The 25,792-nt window shown below is 55.3% G+C and overlaps 2 protein-coding genes across 2 annotated transcripts in view; one reads left to right on the forward strand and one right to left on the reverse strand.

Moving 5' to 3' along the window:
• On the forward strand, window positions 1-23,525 carry ADAMTS7 (ADAM metallopeptidase with thrombospondin type 1 motif 7). Its single transcript, XM_049782869.1, has 24 exons — window positions 1-117; window positions 3,200-3,576; window positions 5,169-5,325; window positions 6,517-6,707; window positions 7,810-7,893; window positions 8,068-8,192; window positions 8,350-8,499; window positions 9,280-9,423; window positions 12,053-12,197; window positions 12,828-12,920; window positions 13,014-13,159; window positions 13,243-13,412; window positions 13,490-13,623; window positions 14,065-14,185; window positions 14,712-14,956; window positions 15,065-15,206; window positions 18,858-18,984; window positions 19,389-19,602; window positions 19,787-20,958; window positions 21,039-21,237; window positions 21,395-21,571; window positions 21,652-21,798; window positions 21,882-22,041; window positions 22,970-23,525. Exons 1-24 carry the CDS (start codon window positions 54-56, stop codon window positions 23,125-23,127), a joined length of 4,842 nt encoding a protein of 1,613 aa, XP_049638826.1. The 5' UTR covers window positions 1-53; the 3' UTR covers window positions 23,128-23,525.
• The window catches only part of TBC1D2B (TBC1 domain family member 2B), a 20,344-nt gene continuing 18,076 nt past the window's right edge, over window positions 23,525-25,792 (reverse strand). The window contains exon 13 of the mRNA XM_049783665.1: window positions 23,525-24,847. Coding sequence (XP_049639622.1) covers window positions 24,655-24,847 — 193 coding nt within the window. The 3' untranslated portion in view covers window positions 23,525-24,654. The remainder of the gene's footprint in view (window positions 24,848-25,792) is intronic.

Here is a 25,792-nt window from a genome sequence, read left to right on the forward strand (position 1 = left end):
CCGACGGGCAGAAGGAGCGGCGTGCACCCTCGGGGTCGCCGCCCGCCACTGCCATGCCGCTGCTCCTCCCGCTGCTAGCCTGTGCCCTGGCGATCGGCGCCCTCGGATCCACTCCAGGTGTGTGGCCCCCGGCTCACGGCTCCTCAAGACCCCGGGGGAGGGAGAACCAGGACCCTCCTGCATTCTGCAGCGGCTGGCCAGGCACCTCGCTCCCGGGACCGGGGTGGGGCGCGGGACCCTCCGCGCGGGGCGATCGAGGGGAGAGCGGAGAGCCAAGGTCCCCCCCCCGACACCCACTTCCTCCTGGCTCCCTTCCCCTCCCCCGATCGGAGGCGCCGGGAGCGGAGCACGGAGCCGGAGTGTCTCCGCCCGCCCGCCCCGGGTCGAGCTCGGCCTCGGATGAGCCGCTGGCCGACGTCCAGGTTCCCAGCGGAGCTCCCGGCGCATCCGGAGCGGCGGTGGGAATCTGGGCAAAGGGTGTGGGCGCTCTTGTCCCGTCCGAAGGGTGTGGTGGGCGCCTTGTCTTGTCTCAAGGGCAGGGCCGGGCCTGAGCGATGGATGATGGATGGATCGGACTGAATGGAGGGAGGGGTGCAGGAGTGCTCCCCCTTGTCCCATTGGGACAGATTCTGGAGGTTAGGCTGTGATGTCCCAAGTTCCATCTCCTGAGAGCTAGGAGGTTGAGGAAGGCAGAGTATACTGGGTTCCTTTACCCTAGTGGTGACAGTTATGGACCAGCCAGCAGGATAGAGGGGATGCACCTAGGTGGGCCTGTGCTCACTACCCAGAGCCTGCCTAAAGGGGAGACAGACTGGGGGTACTGGGGATGCTGGAGGAAGAGCCAAGCCACCACCCTGGCTCTAGTCTGCCCTGGTTGGATGGGGGTATTGTGGTTTGCCTGCCAGGGTTTCCACAGGGTGAGTGAATGAGGGGTTGGTGGTGGGTGCAGCCCAGGAGTGTCTTCCCAAACTGTCAATCTTTTTTGGGGGGAGGCTACACCCTATGACGCTCAGAGGTTACGTCTGGCTCTGTGCTCAGAAATTGCTCCTGCTTTGGGGACCATATGGGACGCCTGGGGGTCTAACCGCGGTCAGTTCTAGGTTAGTGTGTGGAAGGCAAATGCACTACCGCTTGCACCAAGGCTCCAGCCCCTCAAGCTGTCAATCTTGGCCTACCAGGCGGCCCTGGGAATATCAGGGAATCCTGGAGCCTCTACACCAAGGGTCTCAAACTCAATTTACCTGGGGGCTGCAGGAGGCAAAGTCGGGTTGAGGCAGGGCCGCATAAGGGATTTCGCTTACCGAATATTCGCAATAAAAAATCTCATTAAACATTTGCATACCCCTAACGGAACTGCTCGGGGTATGCGAATGTTTAATGCGATTTTTTTTCTTACTAATGCGATTTTTATTGCGATTATTCGGTAAGTGAATAATTGTGAATACTGCGATATTTGAAGGCCGGCCGCAGGCCACAAAATGTTGTACGGAGGGCCACAAACGGCCTTTGAGACCCCTGCTCTACACTGACCTGGAGTTTGGGATAGACACAGGCATGCCACTTCCTGCAATCTGGGCCCCTTCTGGGTGTCTCCTAACCCCGTGGGCAGGGGTTCACTGATGCTGGGCCACTGAGCTCATTTGTGCAGGGAGGGGGAGTGCCCAGGCAGTTGAGGCAAGAATCAGATCTGGGATTCTTTTTTTTTTTTTTTTTTTTTGGTTTTTGGGCCACACCCGTTTGACGCTCAGGGGTTACTCCTGGCTATGTGCTCAGAAATCGCCCCTGGCTTGGGGGGACCATATGGGACGCCGGGGGATCGAACCGAGGTCCATTCCTTGGCTAGCGCTTGTAAAGCAGACACCTTACCTCTAGCGCCACCTTCCCGGCCCAGATCTGGGATTCTTGCATGCACAGCCCTGGAGCCGTCACTGGGCCCTGAGATGGTGTTTAAATCAACAGCGATGGGAAGTTTAGATCCTCAGCCTCACCATTTGCTGTGCACAGCCCTCCTGCGTTCAGGTTCCCTCGAAGAGCAGGTGCACCTGTCAGAGGGAGATGCTGAGCCTGGAGGCTCACCTGTCTCCCAGCCACAGGTGGGTCCCAGCCCAGCCCTGTGATCTCCCCCTGCAGCCTTTCTACAGAGACTCAGACTGTACAGGCTCCTGCTTAATGGTGCACCATGACTATCTTTCCTGCTATATGGTTCCCAGAGCCGGTGACAGCACCATGGGGATGGGTGTTGGTTCTATCTGACAGGGTGGTAGGAGCTGCAGGTGCATTTGGGGGCACTTTCTGTTTTTTGTTAGGTCCAAGAAGATGGGTTTCCAGGGGTGCTCTGAAGGGTGTTTTATCTATAAGAGGGTCCGGAGGCCTGTACATTTGAAAATGGAGACGCTCCACATTTGGAGATGGAGACTCCACATGGGTGTCTCCCTCAGGGGAGACATAGCTGGGCACAAGATTAGCACCTATTTACCTTGCAAAGCCCCGGGGTGGGACCCCTGACAGCTGCAGAAAACAGACTATGCTGGAAACTGCTTCTCCATCTCCATGGGGTCCCTTTTCCCACTTCCTATCCTGTATTCTCTGAGAAGATTGAAACCTCAGGCTCAGGAAGATAAAGGGCCACTGAGGCAGGTCTGTGCAGTCTCGATGCTGGTAGCTGTGTTCCAAGCATCTGCTCTCCTAGGGGTATTCTCTTTCTCCAGAGCACATGCTAGGGGAAGCTTTTCCCCTGCCTCTAGGGTCCTTCCATGGCTTTCCCATGCCCTATTCCCTCCACTGTTTGCACTGACATTGTCCTCTTGGCACGGCTCTCAATTTCGTGCACAAATTTCAGTTGTTGGCCAAGCGAGTAAGACAGTGGCAGGGCATCAGGAAGTGGCTCTGAAGGGCAGCTGCCTCTTAGCTCCCTTTTGTACAGAATCATGGAATTTGCCTATGCTGACATCTGATCTGTGAGTCCCCCAGTGACATCTTGAGTGTCACCAAAATGAGAATGGAGTGAGTGTAGTCCATGACCTCAGGCCAATAGAGAAGGCAGGGTTCGATAAAGACATCGATGGGCTAGGAAGGAAATGAGTACTGCCAGGATGGCATTGCAGGCACCAGGTGTGTGTGTGTGTGGGTGGGTGAACCGAGGTTGAAGAGGGAGCAGCGTGGGGTGCGGAGAGTGACATGCTGTCTGGTCTCCTTGCAGGGCACCCAGATGACTGGAGGCAGCTGGACATCGTGCACCCTGTGCGGGTGGACGCAAGCGGCTCCTTCCTGTCCTTCGAGCTGTGGCCACGGGTGCTGAACAGGCGAGAGATGTCTGCACGACCCCGTGCCGCACCCACATTCTACGAGCTGCAGTTCCAAGGGCGTGCAGTGCGCTTCAACCTTTCTGCCAACACGCAGCTGCTGGCGCCTAGCTTCGTGGTGGAGACTCGCAGGCGCGGTGGCCTGGGCCAAGTGGCGATCCGGGCAGGCGCATGGGCACCCGCCTGCCACCTGCTGGGTCACGTGCAGGACTCAGGGGCTCAGGGTCCCCAGGACCTGCCCGGACACGCAGCCATCAGTGCCTGTGATGGGCTGGTGAGTGTGGGTGGAAAGGGTGAACATTGGGGGTGCATGTGGAGTACATGGGTCTGAGGGCTGGAGGGCTCTGAGGGGAGACCTGAGAATATATGTGAGGCATGTTGGGGTACTAGGTTGGGTGTGTACCTAGGGTTCATAGAAGGTACCATATTTGCTGGCGTATAAGACGACTGGACGTATAAGACGACCTCCTACTTTTGCAGTTAAAACATAGGTTTAGGTCTATATTCGCTGTATCAGACAGAACATTCCTGTGCTGCAACTGTATGGACCACAGTGAGCCAATCACAACAAGCAAAGTTCAAAGGTTATACTGTCATAGACTTCCTCTCTGACTCTGGCCAATCTCTGAGCAGGCTTTTGACAGTGTAGATTCGGGTCCAGAACACTGTATAATTTGCATGCATCAAAAGCCTGCTTGGATTGGCTGAGTTAGAGAGGCAGTCCGAGCAGCCTGACAGTGATTGGTTCAGAACATTGTCTCATTTGCATGCATCAAAAGCCTGCTTGGATTGGCTGAGTCAGAGAGGCGGTCCGAGCAGCCTGGCAGTGATTGGTGCAGGATCAAGTTGGAAAATTTGTTTTGTGGCAATATTCAGACAATTTTCATTTAGCGGCATATTGAAACATTTTTTTGGGGGATATACTCGGCGTATAAGACGACCCCTGATTTTCGGTTGACTTTTTTTTGTTTCAAAAGTCGTCTTTTACGCCGGAAAATACGGTACCTGAGGGTGCATGTGCGTGTGTATAGGGGTACATGAGGGTATAGAGGTTCATGTGGGTCACCTGGGGTATGTGTGTGAGTAGGGATATGGAGGAAAATAGGACTATCTTGGGGCACTGAGTGGATCTGGGGGTACCTGGGTGTGTGTAGGGGATGCATGTATGGATACTTGCAGTTGTACATGTGGGTACCTGCCTCCCAAGTGGCAGTGCTCAGGGGACAGCAGAGTGCTGGATCTCAACAGGGTCTCACATACTAGATGTGTGATGCACCCCTTTTGCCTTTTCACCACCCGTTGGAGGAGATGCTGTTCATAGCATTTGCCTGCATGAAGTTTTCACTCAGACTGGGGCTCCCCCTGGAACTGTTAGGCCCATTGACATGCAGACCTTGTAGCCCCAGGGACAAGCTTGTGTCCACAAGGGGTTTAAAACCTTTCTGCTGGAAACCAGGGCATCCTCAGAAAGGGATGCCTCCAGTGCTGGCCCCTGAAGGTGACAGATGCCCCTGTCTACCTTCTTGTTTGGGGCCACAGGGCTAGAAACCAGTGTGTCTCAGTAGCCGTGACACGCTGGCTTGGATATTGGTTGAGCTGCTTTGGAACCCATCATTATTCCTTCTGCAGGATGAGGGCAGCCAGGAGGGATGGTGGTGTTGTGGGTGGTGCCAGGCTAAGGGACACAGCACAGCTTGGCCCACATGGAAGATGCCCTTTCATTTCTGGACGTATGGGTATAAGTGGTGGCTTCTGAAAACCTTGTTGGGAGGTGGCAGGAACAGCATCCTGGAGAAAGATCCTGATGGCCCCCACCCCAGGGTCATCAGCTTAGCCCTCCTTGCAACCCTGCTTCCATCCCTATAGAAAGGCATGTTCCAGCTGGCCAGCAAGGACTACTTCATCGAGCCCCTATCCGGTGTCCTGGCCCAGCCTGACCAAGCCCAGCCCCACGTACTGTACCAGCGTGAAGCCCCAGATGAACGAGGGAACTCTACCGCTGCAGCCACCTGCTGGGTTCAAGGTATCTCTGGGGCCTGGGGCCTGGACACAGGACTCGCTCCCAGGTGCACTCAGCATTCTCTGCCCAGTGTCTTGGACAAAGAGCACAGGAGAGCAACAGACTTCCAGTACCCAGTGCCCTCTAGACATGGGACATGAGAGGCCTCTCAGATCCACACCACTGTACTCTTCTCCCACCTTTCTCCACATAGCACCTGCTCCCTGCCACTCACTACCAGTTGGCCCAGCTTCAGAATGAGCAGTACGGGTGGTTCACCCACATCTCTGCCAAACCATCATAGAACCGCCAGCCCAGGGCCAACTGTGGGGCCACACTCCTGTCCCAGAGGCTCCACTCAGATCTGCTGGTTTTGGCATTTCAGCCACACCCAGAGGCACTCAGGACTGACTCTTGGCTCTGTGCTCAGGAGTGACAGTGCTCATAGGGACCATGTGTGGTGTGAGGGATTCAAGCAGGGTAGTAGCAATTGCCTGTGAGATCCAGCATCCTCCCTCCTGTGCTGTCTCAGCTCAGCTTACATCTGCTAGGCAGACACTCACAACAAGTGTTGTTTTTTTTGTGTGTGTTTTTTTTTTGTTTTGTTTTGTTTTTTGGGCCACACCCAATGTTGCTCAGGGGTTACTCCTGGCTGTCTGCTCAGAAATAGCTCCTGGCAGACACGGGGGACCATATGGGACACCGGGATTCGAACCGACCACCTTAGGTCCTGGATCGGCTGCTTGCAAGGCAAATGCCGCTGTGCTATCTCTCCGGGCCCACAACAAGTGTTTTGCTCTTGCTTTTCCCAGATTTTCTGCCCTTTCTTATCTGGGGTGGCTGGCCCAGTTCCCAGTTCCCAGCTTGTATTCCTGTTCTGGGAGAGATAGAGCCAACTCCTAGGAGCCCAGGAGCCCCCCCCCCCATAACCCATAACATGTGCTCTGCTCTGCTCTGCACACACACACACACACACACACACACACACACACACACACACACACACCTTCTTCTAGATCACATCTATTCCTTCCTGTCCATGTCAGAGACCATAGGACAGGAAAAGCAGGTACCCCCCACGGTCACCTTCACTTTCAGAGGTCAGCCTGCTGTCTGCATATCCCCAAGCAGCTCCAAGGCCCCAGTACAGGTTCACCGTGTTCTGACCTAGTTCCTGTGGCAGCCCACTCTCCCCCGTATGACTCCCCGACTTAGAGTCCCCTGACGTGGAGCCAAAGCGGGAGCGTTGGCAGTCTCGACATCGGCGACACCAGCCAAGGCGTCTGCACCTGGGCTCAGTCAGCAAAGAGAAGTGGGTGGAGACTCTGGTGGTCGCCGACGCCAAAATGGTGGAGTTCCACGGACACCCCCAGGTGGAGAGCTATGTGCTGACTGTCATGAACATGGTGAGAGCCACTGGAGCGTGTGGAGGAAAGGGTGTGTCCAGCTCGCACAGCTGAGTCCAGGGGTACCGAGAAGAGCCAGGGAGCCTTGGGGATCCTGCGTTTCTCTATGACCCTGTTGGGGCAGAGACCTACAGGCAGACTGTAGTGGCAGGCACCAGGCTCAGCTCCTTATCTGCAAGAAGCACATGTGCTTCCACAGAATCACTACAGGTCTTCAGTGCCCTTCACATAGTGCATTTATCATATGCAGGGGGAGGTCTTCCCCGGCAGTGCTCATGGTTGCTCGCAACAATAATCCGCAAGACTCAGTGCTTGGGCTTGAGGATGTGCTGCTTGGGGACCACACTTGAGGCTTCATGCCTGCCAGGCCTGCGCCCAACTTCTCTTCCAGGTTGGGCGTTTCAGTAGGAGCCACACTGGGGCTGCTGGGGTGATGGAACTCAGTCCTTGAGCACATTCCAGGTCCCTGAGCTACTTGATTTTAGGCTATTTAAGTTTTGTTTTTCACGAATCGTTAAGAGGCAGCTCACCCTGACCCTCACCCTCACTTGTACCTGTGAGGACAGTGACTGGCTCAGTGTGGAATGTCCCTTTCTCTACTGAACTCTAAAGACACAAGTCTGTTTCCTGTACATTTGAGTGGGGGTCACCCATTGCATCATGGGGGCCTCTGTCCATGAGCCCGTAGGCCTTGGCCCCACAGCTCTTGGCTCTGGAAAGAGAAGTCAGTCCCTTTCAGGGATGTTCACAGGCCTGCACCTGCCTCTCCATGCTGGCTTCCCCAGGTCTCCAATCCTGGGGTGCAGCTCAGCTGATGACACTTTGTCCGGATGAAGCTGCACCCACCTAGAGCAGAGTTCGCCCTGTTTGGAGACATAAGCTCGGTTTGGTCCATGGCTCAGGACCGGCCTGACCAGGATTAGGAGGTCCTGCTGCTGCAGGTGTGGGGTACAGCCGTGCATTTGGGCACACGTGGCTGTGAGACACCATGAGAGCCCAATGAGTCCTGTGTAGCCATATAGGTCTGCATCCCAGGGTTGGGGATGAGCAGGCCCTCCCTTGTCCTTTGTCTGGTCTGTGATGGATCCTATCTCTTGAGCAGGTAGCCGGCCTATACCATGACCCCAGCATTGGGAACCCCATTCATATCACCATTGTGCGCCTGATTCTTCTGGAAGAGGAGGAGGTGAGAGATGCCTGCCCCACACCCTGGGATGGGAGTTGGCTGCCCGAGGCCCCCTGCCTGGCATTCTGTGGAAGCTGTCTGAGGCCAGACCTGGGACTGTGGCCTGACTGCATGTCACCTGAACCCCCTGCCCATGTGAGGGCCCAGTCCTGAGTGCTGCATCCTCACCACCAGGAAAACCTGAAGATCACGCACCACGCAGACAACACCCTGTGGAGCTTCTGCAAGTGGCAGAAGATGATCAACCCTAAGGGTGACTCTCATCCGCAGCACCATGACATGGCCATCCTGCTCACAAGGTGCTCCTGCATGTGTCTAGCTGTCCAGCTGACTTCCCCAAGGGTTCTTGGGGCACCACAGCCCCAAGTTCTCATGGTAGCTAGGCCAGGTGGGCAGGGCACCAAAGAGAGTGGTGTGGCCTAGGCCCGTCTTGATGGCTGCTGTTGTGTGTGGCAGGAAGGATCTGTGTGCAGCTAGGAACCAGCCCTGTGAGACGCTGGGCATGTCGCATGTGGCGGGCATGTGCCAGCCTCATCGCAGTTGCAGCATCTGTGAAGACACAGGCCTGCCCTTGGCCTTCACTGTGGCTCACGAACTCGGACACAGGTATCTGCCCTTACCTCCTGTCCACGCTGACACTGTTCCCCTCCCAACCAGGATGATGCCTTGTGCAAATGAGGGGAGCTCTTGGTTGCCCTGAATGCGATTTTCTGTTTGTTTTGGGGCCACACCTGGCAATGCTCTGGGGACCATATACAATGCCCAAGATCTAACCTGGGTTGGCATTATGCAAGGCAAACACCCTACCTATTGTACTATTAGGGCCTGGGATGCATGTTTTTGACTGTGAGTTCCATCAAAAGCCTAATTCTGAGTGGACCCCAAGCCAGTGCCCTCCTATCTCTAGGCCCATGTGAATTCAGAAGGTGAGGGGGGGGGTGTCTCTTTCCCGCTGATGATGTGACTGGTGCTATGTTGATGTGTAGTCTAGAAATGGACCTGGGTGTCTCTGACATCTCAGGTCCAGGACAGGCATGGGGCAGTCAGGTTGGGGACTTCAGCAGCACTTCTTGCAGTCTCTGAGGGTGGCCCCTTTGCCCCTTGTTTTTTGTGGTCACCAGGTAAAGTCTGGGGCAGGACCACTTTGGTTTCCTGATCCCTCTGTGGCAAAATCCATGCCAGGTAGCTACCCACATTTTAGGTAGAGAAGCGGGCTCAAGGGGCCTTGCTGGCAGACTGGGAGGCTCAGAAAGGGGGTGACTGGCAGGCTCTTTGTCCACCACCCTTAATCTGTACTCATTCCCTAGGTCTCTTCCCACCACTCCAGGTTATTTGCTCATTGGCCCCTGGGGTCTCCACTCACCACTCGTGTCTATTTCTCCACAGCTTTGGTGTCCAACACGATGGCCTTGGAAACCAGTGCTTGTCTCAAGGGAAAAGTTCTTTCATAATGTCTCCACAGCTCCTGTATAGCACGACACCCCTCACCTGGTCCCCCTGCAGCCGCCAGTACATTACCAGGTTCCTCGAGTAAGGCCCAATGTGGTGGAAAGCAATGGAGGGGGGCACCACAAAAAAGCAGGGAGGGCCTGGCAGTGTATCAGGAGTCAGTTTACTGCATCCAGCTGGGGGCATAGCGGGAGAAGGAGCATGAGCTGGATACGTGGATCCCATGTCAAGTGACCTCTGAGTCTCTGGGCTGTTCCTACAGATCCACATTCAGCATTGCTGTGTTATGAAAATGTACAGAACTGAGACACATGATGAACTTTTCTTGCCTATTTTAAAACTCAGGTTTCTTTTGTGGCACATTAGAATTGAACTCAGGGCCTCACACAGACAAGGCATGTGTCCCAGCCTTCATGCCATTAATAGACCCAACATTTTTGCATTAGGGGTGGTATAGCCATATCCATCATAGTATCCACCATATTCACCACCATATCTACCATCATGTCCACTGGAGGCTCAGTGCTTACTCCTGGTGTTATGATCAGAGATCACTCATGGCACTTTTTGAGGGACCGTATCTGTTCCCTGGAGATTGAACTGGGGTCAGCCACATTTCACTGAGCCAGAGACTTCAGTCCACCCATATGGGTGCAGAATTTCACCTCCTCTTCCTGAGGGGTGCACCACTGTGTCTGAGCAGCGTCTCGATCCATCATCTGTGATGGGCACTTGGGGGCTTTCCAGGCCCTGGCCATTGTGAAGTGCTGCAGTCAGCATTGGGGGTGGTGGTGGTGGTGTGTGCAGCTGTCTGAATTCTCTCTGTGTTTTCCCATTCTCCGGGAAAATTCCCGGAAATGTGGGTTCTATGGAATTTCTATTTTTAACTTTTCAGGCCTCTGAATGGCCTTCCTCAGGGGCTCCCCTGGTTCCTTCCAAGCCACGCACTCACACACATCTTTCCGTCCATCCGTCCTGCCTCAGCACATGCTGGTTTTTCCCAAGTGGATAAGGGCCTCATTTTGTTTTTGATCTGCATTTCCCTGGCTGTAAGTGATAAACTTCCTCTTGGGGCCTGTGGCCATCTATGTCCTGCTTTGGAGACATGATGCTCATATTCTTGATGGTGTTGTCCTGGGTGTTGGGGGGCTTTGAGTGGCAACTTCTTTCAGGCAGCATCTCTGTTCTGCTGCTGAGTCTTTCCAGGACTTTTTAGGGTGACCCTCCCCCTTGCTTATGTTTCTTGGGCTTCCCTTGTGGTTGGAGTTCCATAACTTATGAACCATCATTTCTTCATCTGTCTTATTTGTGATGACTTCTTTTTTAGCTGAACCCTATTTCCTGAACCGGGAGCTCCCTTTCCTGTGATGGTTTCGGCCTATGTGGATCTCAGTCTTTTCTGGCTTCCCCAGTGGTGCTCATCCCCTCCCCACCCCCAGATCCCTATCAAACTTTCCTCCTGGGAATGTAGTTCTCAGACAACTTGGATGGAGGCACAAGGGTGGCAACTGCAAGGTCTGGGTGGGTCAAGCCTTGGCTCCTCCCTTTTCTTCTGTGCCCTGCTTTGTGCCATCGGCTCTGGTGCTCACCCATGTTTGTGCTCCTCCAGCTGTGATGCATACTCACAAGGGGAGGGGAGTGCTTACTTAGCTGAAGTCCTGAGGGTGGTTCCCCTTTTCTGTGGAGCTCTTCCATGCCCGGCTGTGAAAGAGCCAAGTGTGTTGAGCATGGGGCCTCCCCTCTAGTTCTGGAGTCAGTAGCCTATTGTCCATCTTCTTTAGCTCTGGGCCTGGTTCATTCTCACAGAGACAATCTACTCAGGCCCTCATACTGGAGATCGGGGCCCACTCCTGGCCAGGGCTCTTGTCTTCTGTCCCTCACTGCATGCCCTCTCAGATTCTGCTGTGCCGCATCTTCCTGCATGACTTGGCAGCTGTAGCCCCTTCCAGGACATGGCTTCCCCCCACATCTGCCTTTCCAGCCCTGCTGCTTGTGTGGGCTGGAAGGAGGGAGCAAACAGGAGCCTCTGCTCATGTGGGTTTGGTTGTCTGGAAGCTCTTCACAGAGGGGTTTCAGAAAAGCTGGGCCTCGTCTTTTGGGCTGTGAGAACCAGTTCTGGGCTCATTGGGCTGGCAACATGGGGAAGAAAACTGCAAGTGGCTGGGGCTGGCCAGTGCCTGCTATACTTTGCAGGCGAACAAGCTACAGAGCCGCAGGCCAGCACCCAGCAGTGCTGAGGCTGTGAGAGTCCTCAGCCCTGGGCCTCTGTGGCCCTGACCCTGTGAGTCCCACTCCTGCACAGAAACATACCCACAAAGGGTCAAGTCACACCCCTATCTTTAGCCAGGCCGGTACTGGTGAGCAGTGAGGCTGACAGTGGGTGGAACACTTGCAAGGCTTCAGCCTGGCACTGTAACCCTGGTTTCAGCCTTCAGATCACTGCACACTGTGATTGTGGTGACTTCAATTCTGAACCCCCTCCTGGCTCCCACAGAGTGCTTTGGGGACCAGGGCCTACCCTGTGGGTGGGAAGGAATACAGTGGGTGGGCGGGGTGAGGGGGAGAGGCAAGAGGGATGTCATGAGCCTGGCCTATCAGGAGATGTTTCCTGCAAGCTCAGAACCTGGTGTTCCTCCTCCAGCTTGCCAAAGCCCCGCTCAGACAGCCCCTTGTCCCCTGTTCCCCCACCCTCTCTGTCCCCACTCTTTAGCCGGGGCTGGGGTGTGTGCCTGGATGACCTACCAGCAAAGGATGCCATCGACTTTCCCTCCGTGCCACCTGGAATCCTCTATGATGTGGGTCACCAGTGTCGCCTGCAGTATGGGGGCTCCTCTGTCTTTTGCCAGGACATGGACGTGAGTGTGGGTGCTGGTCTGGTGGGGGTCTGGATTTGAGTGTGGTTTGGGCTGAGCATGGGTACAGGGTGGGTTCCCCTCAGCAGCCAGCTGAGCCCTGAGTCCTATGGGAGAGGCTTTGATTTGTGCTGCAGATCCAGATCTGAATCTAGATCAGAAGTTCCCAGCTCCCTCTTTGCTGAGTGGCCAGTATAGGAGAAGACTGGACATCAGGGCCTGGGTCCAGTCCCGATGGGTGTGTTACAGAGATCTTGCAACATTTTTTGTTTTGTTTTGGGGTCACACCTGACATGGTGCTTAGGGCTTACCCCTGGCTCTGCATTTATGGATCATTCCTGGCAGGTTCAGGGGATCCCATAGGATACCAGGAATGAAATCCCAGGTCAACTGCACTCAAGACAAATGCTTTGCCCTCCATCCCTTTACTCTGGCCCCACCTTGTGACTTCTGAGGGACTTCTCCAGTCGGGCAATGATGGAGGTGGGGGGAGACTGCACTGAGCAGCACCTGCTACCCCCAGATCTGAGAGGAAAGGATTGCCTCTCACACCCCAGGTACCTGCCTTGAGGAGGCGCCTGGAGCTGGGAGGAACATGGGAAGTGAGTGACTTGGCCTTGCCTCTCTCTGCAGAATGTCTGCCACACGCTGTGGTGCTCAGTGGGGACAACCTGCCACTCCAAGCTAGACGCCGCAGTGGATGGCACCCGATGTGGGGAGAACAAGGTGGGCAGGTGCAGGGAGGCGGGCCTGGCCCTGGACCACCTGCCCCCTCTCTATTCCCCTGGTCTCACCTGGGAATGCCCTTTGCCCTGCCAGTGGTGTCTGAATGGGGACTGCGTATCTGTGGGCTTCCGACCCAAGGCTGTGGATGGGCAGTGGTCAGCGTGGAGCTCCTGGTCAGAATGCACGCGGAGCTGCGGTGTGGGCGTGCAGAGCATTGAGAGGCAGTGCACCCAGCCTGCGTGAGTGAACTGGCCGATCGACGGGGACCACACACGTGACTCATGCAGGGCCTCAGAGTCTCATTTGTGTCCTTTGCCCCCAGACCTAGGTTCAAGGGCAAGTACTGCGTGGGTGAGAGGAAGCGCTACAAGCTCTGCAATCTCCAAGCCTGCCCCCGAGGCCAGCCTTCCTTCCGTGAGGTGCAGTGCAGCAAATTCGACTCGGTGTTGTTGGACAAAAAGCTATACACATGGGTGCCCGTGGCCAATGACGGTGAGCACCTGCACCCAGGCCCGGCTTCCCTTTCAGCCTGCTCACCCCCACTCATGTTTCCCCTGTTTGGGCCCCAGCGAACCCCTGTGAGCTGCACTGTCGGCCCATCAATGAGCATTTTGTGGAGAAACTGCTGGATGCCGTGGCTGACGGCACCCCCTGCTACCAGGGCCGGCCCAGCCGGGACCTGTGCATCAATGGGATCTGCAAGGTAACCTGGGATGAGACAGTGCTGCTTATCTGTCCTTTCCCTTGCCCAGCTTAGCACCAGCATCTTCCCTTGTCCCCACCCGTCTAACCTCCCGATGGCCAAGTGAACCCAAGTGGCCACAGAAGAGACGGGAGCGGTGTGTGTGGGGGGAGAGGTTTCCACATGCCCTGGCCCTGACAGGTCCATGCAGGACGGGACCCTCCCTGCAGGGAGCTCTCCTTGGACCTCAAGTCCATTTCCAGAAGCCTCTGTCCATGCTGGCCAGGGGCTGCAGTGCCAGACACTATCCCCTTAAATGAGCTGAGCCCCCATATCTGGTCAGGGCCGCGGTGCCAGCTCCCCCCATCTATAAGTAAGCTCTGCAAGTTAGAGACAGTCCCTGGGAGTGGGTTGTTTAGTGGACAGGCCCGAGCACTGGGCCCCCATGGTCCATATGTGCAGAATGTGGGCTGTGACTTCATCATCAACTCAGAGGCCATGGAGGATCGCTGCGGAGTGTGCCAGGGAAATGGCTCCACCTGTCGCACCATGAACATCACCTTTGATGAGTCTGAGGGCTCAGGTGTGTGTGGTGAGACTGTGGAGGGGTGTGGCTGGGAAGACACTTCAGGGAGCTTTCGGCGAGGGTTCAGAGATGGGACACTGTGGGGGCAAACTGTGAGAAAAGGGTTTCGATGTGAGGGGCTGCCCTAACCTGAGGACCTGAGGTCCTTGCCTAGGCAGGCATTTCGTGCCCAGTTACTTTCTTTTTTTTTTTTTTTTTTTTTGGTTTTTGGGGTCACACCGGCAGTGCTCAGGGGTTACTCCTGGCTGTCTGCTCAGAAATAGCTCCTGGCAGGCACGGGGGACCATATGGGACACTGGGATTCGAACCAACCACCTTAGGTTCTGGATCGGCTGCTTGCAAGGCAAACACCGCTGTGCTATCTCTCCGGGCCCGCCCAGTTACTTTCTACCCAGGATTCTGACTAGGCCCCTCAGACTGAAGCTCACACTTCGCAGGAGTCTCAGACTACTCATGTGGGCAGATGCCAGGTTGGTGGGTGTGGACTGGAGTGGGCTACTGAGGCAGGAGCACTCCCTTCTAGGCTATGTGGACATGTTGCTGATCCCAGCTGGTGCCCGTGAGATCCACATTAAGGAGATGGCCTCCTCCACCAACTTCCTGGCCCTGCGGGGTGAAGACCCAGATAGATACTTCCTCAATGGGAACTGGACCATCCAGTGGAATGGGAACTACCAGGTGGCCGGAACCATCTTCACCTACACACGCGATGGGGACCAGGAGAACCTCACATCCCCAGGACCTCTCCAGGAGCCCGTCTGGATCCAGGTGTTGCTCTCAGTTCTCGGGGGACATGAGTGGAGCCTCATCCCTAGGTGGCTCCTGAGAAAGGTGGTGCCCTAGACAGATGCCAAGATCCTCTGTACTCCCCCACAGCTCCTGTTCCAGACGAGCAACCCAGGAGTGCACATCCAGTACACCATCTCGCAGACAGTGGCAGCTGGTGGCCAGGGACAGCTGCCTAAGTTCTCCTGGAGCTTTGGGCCCTGGACCCAGTGCTCGGTGACCTGTGGCTCAGGTAAGGCAAGAGCGGCCCCTGCAGATACTAAGACGTAAAATCACCCTATGCGCCGTATTTCCAACCCCGGGTGAATGAGTCTGAATCACGATAGTGCATGAAATAATCTATATGACGGTGAAATATGTATAGTCTGGCCGTCTTCTTCATATGGAGATCAAGCTGCCTGTCATAACTGTTGTTTTTATTGAGTACAGACCCAGGTGGGGAGTAAGGTTACCAGAATAAGGGCAAATAGCTCAAGCTATCCTGATCCTGTCCTTTCTAGGTTTACATAGAAGACAATCTTTGTTTTGGGTGAAACCAAATTGTAATAAATAAAAAGAATCCAGGGATGGTCTTTATTTTGGGTAAAACAAGGTATAACCTGAGCCCGGAGAGATAGCACAGCGGTGCTTGCCTTGCAAGCAGCCGATCCAGAACCTAAGGTGGTTGGTTCAAATCCCGGTGTCCCATATGGCCCCCTGTGCCTGCCAGGAGCTATTTTGAGCAGACAGCCAGGAGTAACCCCTGAGCACCGTCGGGTGTGACCCAAAAACCAAAAAAAAAAAAAAAAAACAAAACAAAACAAAAAAAACAAACAAGGTATAATCTAACAACTGCCCTTTTTGTTCAAAAAATTATTGAAAGATGGGGCCAGAGCGGTGGCTCAGCGTAGGGTGTTTGCCTTACAAGCAGTTGACCTAAGATGGACCACGGTTTGATCCCCCGGTGTCCCAAATGGTCCCCCAAGCCAGGAGCGATTTCTGAGCGCATAGTCAGGAATAACACCTGAGTGTCAATGGGGGTGGCCAAAAAAACAAAACAAAACAAAATTATTGAGAGGGGGTACTTAAGCCATGTTCTATTGTTCCCTGCAAGAGGCAGGAACCCCAGATCAGAACTTATAAAAGTGGTTATTTTGCATAGGCACAGTAAAAGTTGATTGTAATAGCATCAACGTTTAAATTGTATATATTGTTCTCAAAACAATCAACTTTTTCCATATCTTATACATATCATAAAATTTTATAGACTCCTCTGAAAATAAACATTAGAAACTTTCTGCAGATACACTTAATTTGAAAATTCTGAAATATTCTTACACTTAAGAGCACTGCAATACAAGTTTAGAACATCCGAGTTCCTTTTTATAAACTTCTCTAAACAAAATCATAAGATCATTTCTGCATACATATATATATATATATATATAGTTTGAAAATAAGTTTGCTAAACATTCTTTTAATGAGCACTATAATGAGTCTGCAGTATTCCAAGTTCATTTTCCATCTACTTCTGTGGACAAAGACCAAACATTTTTGCAGATATAATTTGAGAATAAGTTGCTACATATTATACACAATCAAACATCATAGCTATTGGAAAACATTCACTAGGATAGCTGAGAACTTTTTTTGTTTTTGTTTTTGGGTCACACCCAGCAGTGCTCAGGGGTTACTCCTGGCTCTATGCTCAGAAGTCGCCCCTGGCAGGCTCAGGGGACCATATGGGATGCCGGGATTCGAACCCCTGTCCTTCTGCATGAAAGGCAAACACCTTACTTCCATGCTATCTCTCCGGCCCCAGATACAAAATTTTCTGTTTGCAGTGGGGCATAGAACAAAATAGTAGCTATTAAGATCCACACAGATAAAACACAGTTTAACCATCAATATAAAGACCGATGCAAATAGGGTCAAGAGATTAACCTAGAAGAAAGTTAATTTTTTGGAGGTAACCCAGGTGCAGGAGGTTCTGAAAGCAGCTTCTCCTAGGTTGGGCTTCGGTTGGGCTTGGATTCTCCATCTCCACCTTCTGTGGTGGCTGCTGGGGTCTCTTCAGTAAGCTGCTGCAGGTTGGGGGTTCAAGGTCCTTGCAAAAGGCACCTCTGGTAGAAGAAAGATGGTAGACGTCGGCATCTGACAGATGCCCAGAGTCTTCAGCTCACTCCCCTTCACTGCCTGCTTCTGTCCCACCTGAGGGGGTCTTCGCCACATAGGTGGGGAGGGGATGAATCGACAGAACCTATGTCGATTAGAAGCAGATCTGCTACCTTTCACTGGCATGCCATTAGATTTGGATACATTAGCAGTTTTTGGACCCATCTCTCCTTTCATGACATCAACCTCCACAGTCTCCCCATCTCCAACACTACAGAAAATTCTGGGGATTGTTTCTGTTAATAGCTGCCCAATGAACAAAGACATCTTCTTGGTGTCATTTCTGTTGAGCAATCCATAACCATTCTAGGCATTGGACCACTTGACAGTGTCCAGGAATTGGATTGCCAGCACTAGCTTGTCCACCGGACTCAGTGCTTGGGATGAGGGGCTATCTTGAGTTGAGTCATTTTCAGACTGAGTCTGCAGACATGGTAGTCAGCTCATCATCCTTGGGAGATGGGGTCTCTCTGGTTTAGTGCCAGTAGTCAAGGATAAATTATCAGACCAGGGAAGGCCTTAGGTTGAGAAATCATTATCAGCCTTCCCCTCTTGGGGCATGTGTGCAGGAGAATCTCTAGGGAGTCAGACACGTACAGTCTAGAGTGAGAAATGCAGGTAGATGACCAGAGCAACATGAAGCCATTCAGAAAGTGGAAGGGGGGGGGACTATGTGCACCAATGTGAAAGGCAAGGTACATTCAGTCCAGCTCAAGAGGGCTCTCATGGTGATTATCCACCAGAGGGTCAAGTCACTCACCATTTTAGGGACCTTCTAGGTTTCTTGATTTGCTGTTTGAACACCAATTGTAAAATCACCCCATGTGCTGTATTTTTTCAATTCCAGGAGAATGAGTCTGAATCGGGGTCATGCATGAACTTATCCAAACTAGGCTGAGGGTTGTTAGGTCATACCTTACTTATTTTATCTAAAACAAAGATCATCCCTATTTCTTTGTATCTGTTTGTTTTTACCACTTGGTTTCACCCAAACAAAGATTCTCTTCTATGTAAATCTGGGCAGGACAGGCTCAGAATAGCCTGAGCTATGTACCCTTACTTATGTACTCTTATGTACCCTTACTACCCAACCTGGGGTTGGTCTCTGTACTCAATAAAAAACAGTTCTGGGGCCGGAGAGATAGCATGGAGGTAAGGCGTTTGCCTTTCATACAGAAGGTCATTGGTTTGAATCCCAGCATCCCATATGGTCACCCGAGCCTGCCAGAAGCAATTTCTGAGCACAGAGCCAGGAGTAACCCCCTGAGCACTGCCAAGTGTGACATCCCCCCCCAAAAAAAAAAAACCCAGATACAAAGAATGCAAGGATGATCTTTGTTTTGGGTAAAACCAAGTATAATCTAACATTCAAATACCCTGCAGATACCCCTACCTGCTTAATATTTGGTTGCTGGGCCATGAGCTGACTTGAGTCTCAGCTTCTCCCTCTGGAAGGGGCTCATAAGGCCCATCTCCAAGCAGTGGGAGACCCTCCTTCATGGAGGGAGGTTGGCAGGCCCATGAGCCTGAGGCCTTGGTGGTCAATGGTTCTTGCTACTTTTGCTGAATGTTTCTTCTCACCACCCCCACCTTGCTCTTCTCCCCATGCCTTAACCCCCATTTTCCTGAGTCTGGTCTGGGCAAACATGGAACATTCCCCCAGATAGAAGGTTGGAGGATGCTCACAGGCTGGGTGTGGGTGACCCTCCCTGGGCTGGGTCACCCACAGGTTTCCAGAAGCAGAATGTGTATTGCACCGAGCTGCACACGGGGCTGGTGGATGAGCGGCACTGTGACCCTAAGGAGCGGCCTGAAGACCACCAGAGACCCTGTAGGGAGGATCCCTGTCCAGCCCGGTGAGACCCTCTCTTTCCCAGAATCCCCCACTCCACCCTTGTGACCAGGCATCCTTCTCAAAGAGTCACTTGCCCTTGCAACCACCCAATCTGGTGAGGCCCTGCCCAGACCCCCATCATTTTGTGAGGCCAGGCCCCAACCTTCTCTCTCAACCTGCTTTGGGGAGATCCACCCTGCAGACACAGCCCCATCTGGTGAAACTCCACTCTCATCTGATGAGGCCAAGCCTCAGCTCCCACCCACATAGCCAGGCCATGCCCCAGGCTCCACTCCCAACCTGCCCAGTGAAACTCCTCTATCAGACCTTGTTCCTACAAGGTGAGGTCCATGGATATCTGCTCCCTGGGGCTCTGGGTTTTCAGGATGGACTCAGATCCTGGCTAGACCATTGTGTCCTCTGCAGGTGGTGGACTGGAGAGTGGCATCCCTGTTCACACTCCTGTGGGCCTAGTGGCCTGGCCCTGCGCTCGGTGCTCTGCATCCGCAGCTTGCGGCTAGACGAACAGATCGCCCTGGAGCCATCTGCCTGCCAGCACCTGATCCAGCCGGCCTCTGAGATCCCTTGCAACCAGCATGTGCCCTGTCCGCCCACCTGGGCTGTGGGGAACTGGTCCCAGGTGTGTCCATCAGGAGGGGTGTCTGGGGTTCGGGTGCTGGGAAGCAAGAACAGCTTGCTTGTGGGACCCTCTGGGCACTGTGTGGAGAAAGGGACATGATTTTCCTGGGCCCTTCTGGTCTGGTTGGGGTTGGGAGTTGGGTGCCATGAATACTTGCCCCTGCCTGAGGCCCTGTCCTCCTCAGTGCTCTGTGACGTGTGGGACAGGCATCCAGCACCGGTTGGTTGAGTGCACACACAGCCCTGCCTGTGATGAGGCCCAGCGGCCAGCCAGTGAAGTTCCTTGCTCCCGGCCGCCCTGTGAGGGCCCCGACAGCTCAGGCAGTGGCTCCTCTAGCCATGAGGACTTCAACGAAGTGGATGTGGTGCCTGGTGGCAGGGTCCCCAGGCCCCCGACCTCCATGCCTGCCATCGTGAGCAATGCCATCGAGGACCCCATTGAAAGACTGGAGCCAGTGATCGTGGACGACTTCTACTATGACTACAACTTTATCAACTTCCACGAGAACCTGGACTCCTGGCCCTTGGCCGAGCAGGGCTCTGATCAGGGGGACCTCTGGGGCTGGACGTCCCCAATAGAAACCCCCACGCCGGCTGCAGAGTCTCTTCCAGACTGGACTCCTCCTCCCACCCCTGGCCAGGCTGGCCACATCCCCTCACTCCCCCCTGAGCAGACCCTGGAGTACCCCTGGGCCAGAATTTCAACTGAGGCTCCAGATCTCAGGCTTCCCCACTGGGACTGGCCACTGCCTCCGGGGGACAGTGTGGAGTCACCCCCTGCCCCTGGGAGTGAGGACGGATCACACTGGAGTCCCCCAGGTTGGGAAAGGAACGAGGAGTTTGCAGGCCACAGTGAGTCACCCCTGCTGCCCAGTGCCAGCACGCGGCGGCTGTGGACTGATAGTCCTGTCGGCCCTGAACTGTGGCCTGCCCCCACAGACACCCCACTGGTAACCTGGGACAGGGAAGGACCCGGGGGCTTGGAGCCGCCCACCCTCTCCCCTGCTGGGCCAACCCTAGTGGGGGTGAGGAGCTTCCTCCTGACAGCCCCCAGCCCCCACCCTCCCCCAAGGGCCCCGCAGCACAGACCTGCCAACAGTAGCGGAACCCCTGAGGCCCACCCGGATGCCAGCCTGGATCGGGAGGGGCTCCCCAGCCTTGTGCCACCTGCCAGGAATGCCAGCTGGGAAGTGGGGGACTGGAGTGAGGCAAGTATGGGTCGGGGGACTGCTCGGTTGATTCCTTTTCCAAGCAGACAAGCTGGGGGCAGCCTGGAAGCTTATCTCACCTGCAGGGCTTGGGCAGGGCAGGGTTCACCCCCACTTTGGGCCTCTGTGGCCCTCGACTTGGCAGAATGGTGCTGCTCATTTCCAAGCACTGGGGGAAAGGTGCTGGTAGGGGATGGGCCATGTAGGCGCTGGGAGACCCACTGGCCAGCGATGGGGTGGGTCTGTGCTTGGCCCTCACACCCATGTCTCCTCAGTGCTCCACCACCTGTGGCCTTGGTGCTGTGTGGAGGCCCGTGTTCTGCAGCTCTGGCCGGGATGAGGACTGTGCCCCTTCTGCCCGACCCCAGCCCGCCCGCCACTGCCACCTGCGGCCCTGCGCCATGTGGCATGCCAGCAACTGGAGCAAAGTGTGTGAGAAATCCCCGCTGAGTAACATTGTCGGGTCCCCCAGACCAGTGCACCCTTTGCCCCAACTCCTCACCTGCATCCATCTTACCCCGCCTCTCCCTGCCCTGTGCCCCATGCTTGCACTGGAGGCATCCACACATATCGCTTGGCCCCTAGTGCTCCCGCAGCTGCGGCGGCGGCGGGTTCTCTGTGCGGGAAGTGCAGTGTGTGGACCCCTGGGACTTCCGGCCTCTTCGGCCTTTCCACTGCCAGCTGGGGCCAGCACAGCCACCCACCCGGCAGCCCTGTGGGGCCCGGCCCTGCCTCAACTGGTCCACGTCATCCTGGAGGGAGGTGAGCTTGGGATCTAGGCAGGGGACAGGGCTGCAAGTCCTAACCCTGGCATGCCCTGAGTCTTCCTTGCCCGCTGACAGTGCTCAGAGGCCTGTGGCGGGGGCGAGCAGCAGCGCCTAGTGACCTGCCCCGAGCCTGGCCTCTGTGATGAGGAGCAGAGACCTGACAGCTCACAGCTTTGCAACACGCAGCCCTGCACCCAGTGGGTGGTGGGGCCTTGGGGCCAGGTGAGGGGTCTACACCGAGAGTGGGGGCTGGGCGAGGGCCCCCAGCTCTGCATCAGGGCTCACTGGATGCTCCCTCCCCCCAGTGCTCAGCTTACTGTGGTGGTGGAGTCCAGCGGCGCTTGGTCAGCTGTGTCAACATGCAGACTGGGCTGCCCGAGGACAGTGATAAGTGCAGCCACAAACCCTGGCCCGAGAGCTCGCAGCCATGTGGCAACCAGGACTGTGTACCCCTTAAGCCACTCAGTGAGTACCCATCTAGGCTGGAGCAGAGGGACTCAGTCCCCCACGAACCCGCTTAAGCCGCTGTCCCTTGACCTCGGGGGTCACTTCATCTAGGCCAGTTCTGGCCCCGCCCTGGCCCACCCACCTCTAGGCTAGGGGTTCAGTGGGAGTCGTTCCTGCAGAACTTCTGATCCCCTCCCCATGCACACTCTTACTAGCTTCCTAACTGGGCTGGGGAGAGTATGAGGAAGGAGGCTGGGAGAGGCTGGTGGTTCTCTTCTGTCCCATCTCCCCCTAACTGGGGCCAGCTGCCCTGGCTGATTTGAGGCCTCGGGCAGTCACTGGTTCCTGGGCTGTAGCCACAGCCCAACCCTGCCCACTAGGCTCTGTCTGGCTTTGGAACCAGAGCGTCCTTGTGGGTCTGGCCAGAACCAGGAGGTGTTGAGCCCGGGATGCCTAGGGAGGGGCTGCAATGGACTTACTGATGGCGACACGAGCTGTGGGTGTGGGAGGTGAAAAAGGCAGTTGGCGGCCTCAGGCCCTGGATGCTCCGGATGTTTGCACGGCTTGTGGCAAGACATCTGGAAACTCCAGGGTGTGTGGTCACAGGGAGGCCATGATGTAGTGAGGCCATGACCCTGTGCCCCGGTGTTGGCATGGGACAGGGGCCACAGCAAGGGGACCACTAGAGGGTGCTTGCTCCTGGGGTGGGGCAGGCAGCCCTGACTGTGACTGAGGCGTGGACAGCAGGCAGCCAAACCACATCCCAAAACAGTCCAGTCACAGGACAGGCCCCTCCTGCCAGCACAGCCCTTTGCCACAGTAGCCCTCAGCACCTCCTGTAACACCTAAAATCCCAGTGCTGGGTCTCCAGGGGCAGGTGGCCCTTTAGATGGGGCTATTTGGGAGAACTGCTCTCCAGGGCCCTGATCTGCCCATCCCCACGCAGGCTGTGAGCGGGATCGCCTGGCCTTCAGTGCTTGTGAAACCCTGCGCCTGCTTGGACGCTGCCAGCTGCCCACTGTGATCACCCAGTGCTGCCGTACCTGCCACCTGGACGACCTCAGGGACTCAGCCCATGGCCATCATCGGGCTGCCCGCCGCTAACTGCCACTGGACTCTAGACCAGCCAGACCTCAGCCCCCTCCCCTCCTGTGGGGGCCCTCGCCTGATGGTGCTGACCGGCCCCTCCCCAAGAAAAGGTATTTTATTTTTTAGCGTGCACATTCTCATCCATAAAGGCCTCTGCCTCTCGGGAGACACAGCTCCACTTCCTGGGTGTGGGCACTCCAGCACCCAAGGACATGCCAAACCAACTCCTGTCCCTACTGGTTCATCTCTGGGAGGACATTTGTTCTGTTTCTATGCTGTTCCAATGGGAGAGAAGGGCAGTGACCTACTGGTGGTTGGTCTGCTCCAGACAAACCATGAGCCCCTACCCCAGACATGCCCCCAGAGACCCTCCCCAGCCATAAGTCCATTTTCAGCCATAAGGTTACACAAATTAGCTTATTTGTCTTTTACTATGACAACTCTGACTTTAGCTCGAAGGCAGCTTACATAGAACATACAATGACAGGGATATGGTCCCGAATCACATGTGGGGTCAGGGTCTGAGCTCCAAGTTGGGGTAGTGTCCCTTTGGGCCAGCACTGGGTACAGCCCCCAGGGAAGAGCTGCCACACTGCACTGCAGCACAGCGGGGAAGGGTCTGAAGGCATACACTGTGCAGACAGCACCCTAGGGCATTAGCCACCACGAGCACGTCAATGTAGGTAAACCTGGGTGTAAAAAAAGCCTATAAAAATAGAAACTGTAGTGAAAATGTACAAAACATAGGCACGCTGTGCCAATCGCCTGCCCTTCCCCCGCCCCCAACTTCTGGAGCTTGGCTGGGCTGCAGGGGTCCTTGAGTGGGTTGATCTGGAGGAGCCAGCTCCGTCCTGTCCCCACTGCCCTCACACTCCCAGAGAGGAGCCCCCCCAGAATATCCTCCCCACTTCCACCTGTTCATGAATCACGGCTGTTGCTCAGAGCAACGACAGCTGTCCCAGCTCCTCTGAGGCAGTGTCCCAGCGCCTTGAGAAGTTTGTGCCATCTGGCAGAGACTCTGGCTGAAGACCTCCCCATCTACATGGGAAATCCCGTGTGGGACCCCAGGAGCTGGGTCCAGCAGTGCTTTGGACCTACCTGCTCCGAACTGACATCCTCAGATTAACATTGAGTTCTTGACACCCCTGGTGGGGCCTGCATGACCATCAGCCCTTCTTGGGGGCTGCCTCTATAGGACCCATGGGAGCTGCTGACCCCAGGCCCTCACCAGGACCAGCTGGGGGGCTGCTGCTGGGCGCCCCACATGTAGGGAACACACCATGGCATGCAACATGGGGACAATGCTTTTGAATCCAGCAGCCATTTTGAAGAGGATAGTTGGCCTTCCTGAGGGGGCCTGCCCTCTGCCCTGGAAGCCACGTGCTGAGTAGTGCTGGGGTGCAGGGTACCCGCTACCGGCAAGCCCCCTGGTCTAAATGCACAGTACTCCGCCTGGATGCCTGTGGACAGGCTGTGGCAGCTGTGACCAGATCAGAGTCTTGCAACATGGGCTGTGCTAGTTTCTGTGGCAGCGAGGCAGGCTCAGGTGTCTTCCTCGTCACTGACCAGCTCCCCCTTGTTGGGGCTGGCGTCCCGCTCCCGCACGAAGTCTTCTCGGATGGCTTCCAGCTCCGTCAGCTCCAGCCGTACCTTCTCCAGGTGGTAGGCACGTCGGTTTCGGATCTGTCGCAGTGGGAAGGGGTTCAGATCCCCAAAGGAGATGCTGATCAGCTTCCTGTGGGGGGAAATGGGCTTCAGCACAGCTCCTGCACACACCACCGCCACTTGTCACCTGCGAGTGGCCCAGGGAGGATGCCCATTCACACCAGTGTCAGCTGTGCTGACCCCGACCACGTTCACACGAGGGCAGACGCATGCCCTCAGGACTGTTGTTTGGCCGGTTGGTGGATACAGAAGAGCAACTGACTCTGTCTACCAGGTGATGCTGAGGATGGAACTGAGGGAGCCTGAGGACACGGCACTATCCCTCCTTGGGCTGCCTGCAGGAATCTTTCCTCTGGACCTTAGGAGATGGGGGTGGAGGCGGCTCCCACAGATTCACCATTTGGACCCAGAGGCTCAGGCTGCACCAACACATCTTGACTCTGGCCAACGTGGAAGTAGTGACCAGAGCTGCCCACCAGGTGGCACTGCAGGGCACGTGGGCCTGAGCAGGGGGTCTGAGCCCTGATAACTGCACAGGATGGGTAGGTGGAGGTGTCCCACACACCACCAGGAGCAGCCCCAAAGCAAAATACAAATAAAAAGTGCACTTTTTTTTTTCCTTTTTTTTTGGGGGGGGGGGGAGTTTATACCCAGCGGTGCTTAGGAGTTAATCCTGGCAGGCATAGAGGACCATATGGGATGCCGGGATTCGAATCACTGCCTGTCCTATCGCTGTGTCCAATCTCTCCGGCCCCTGCACTCTCCTTTAAAAAGGGCAAAATACGGGCCCGGAGAGATAGCACAGCGGCGTTTGCCTCGCAAGCAGCCGATCCAGGACCAAAGGTGGTTGGTTCGAATCCCGGTGTCCCATATGGTCCCTCATGCCTGCCAGGAGCTATTTCTGAGCAGACAGCCAGGAGTAACCCCTGAGCACCGCCGGGTGTGGCCCAAAAACCAAAAAAAAAAAAAAAAGGGCAAAATACTGCTCACATTTCAATAGATGCCCTCAACCACA

The sequence above is a fragment of the Suncus etruscus genome, chromosome 11, assembly GCF_024139225.1.
Source record: "Suncus etruscus isolate mSunEtr1 chromosome 11, mSunEtr1.pri.cur, whole genome shotgun sequence".
Taxonomy (NCBI): Eukaryota; Metazoa; Chordata; class Mammalia; order Eulipotyphla; family Soricidae; genus Suncus; species Suncus etruscus.

Coding starts and splice junctions, on each gene's coding strand:
- ADAMTS7 (XM_049782869.1), top strand. CDS start 54: ATGCCGCTGCTCCTCCCGCTGCTAGCCTGTGCCCTGGCGATCGGCGCC. Junction 13,160..13,242: donor AGGCAGTGCACCCAGCCTGC/GTGAGTGAACTG, acceptor CTTTGCCCCCAG/ACCTAGGTTCAAGGGCAAGT. Junction 15,207..18,857: donor CTCGGTGACCTGTGGCTCAG/GTAAGGCAAGAG, acceptor GGTCACCCACAG/GTTTCCAGAAGCAGAATGTG.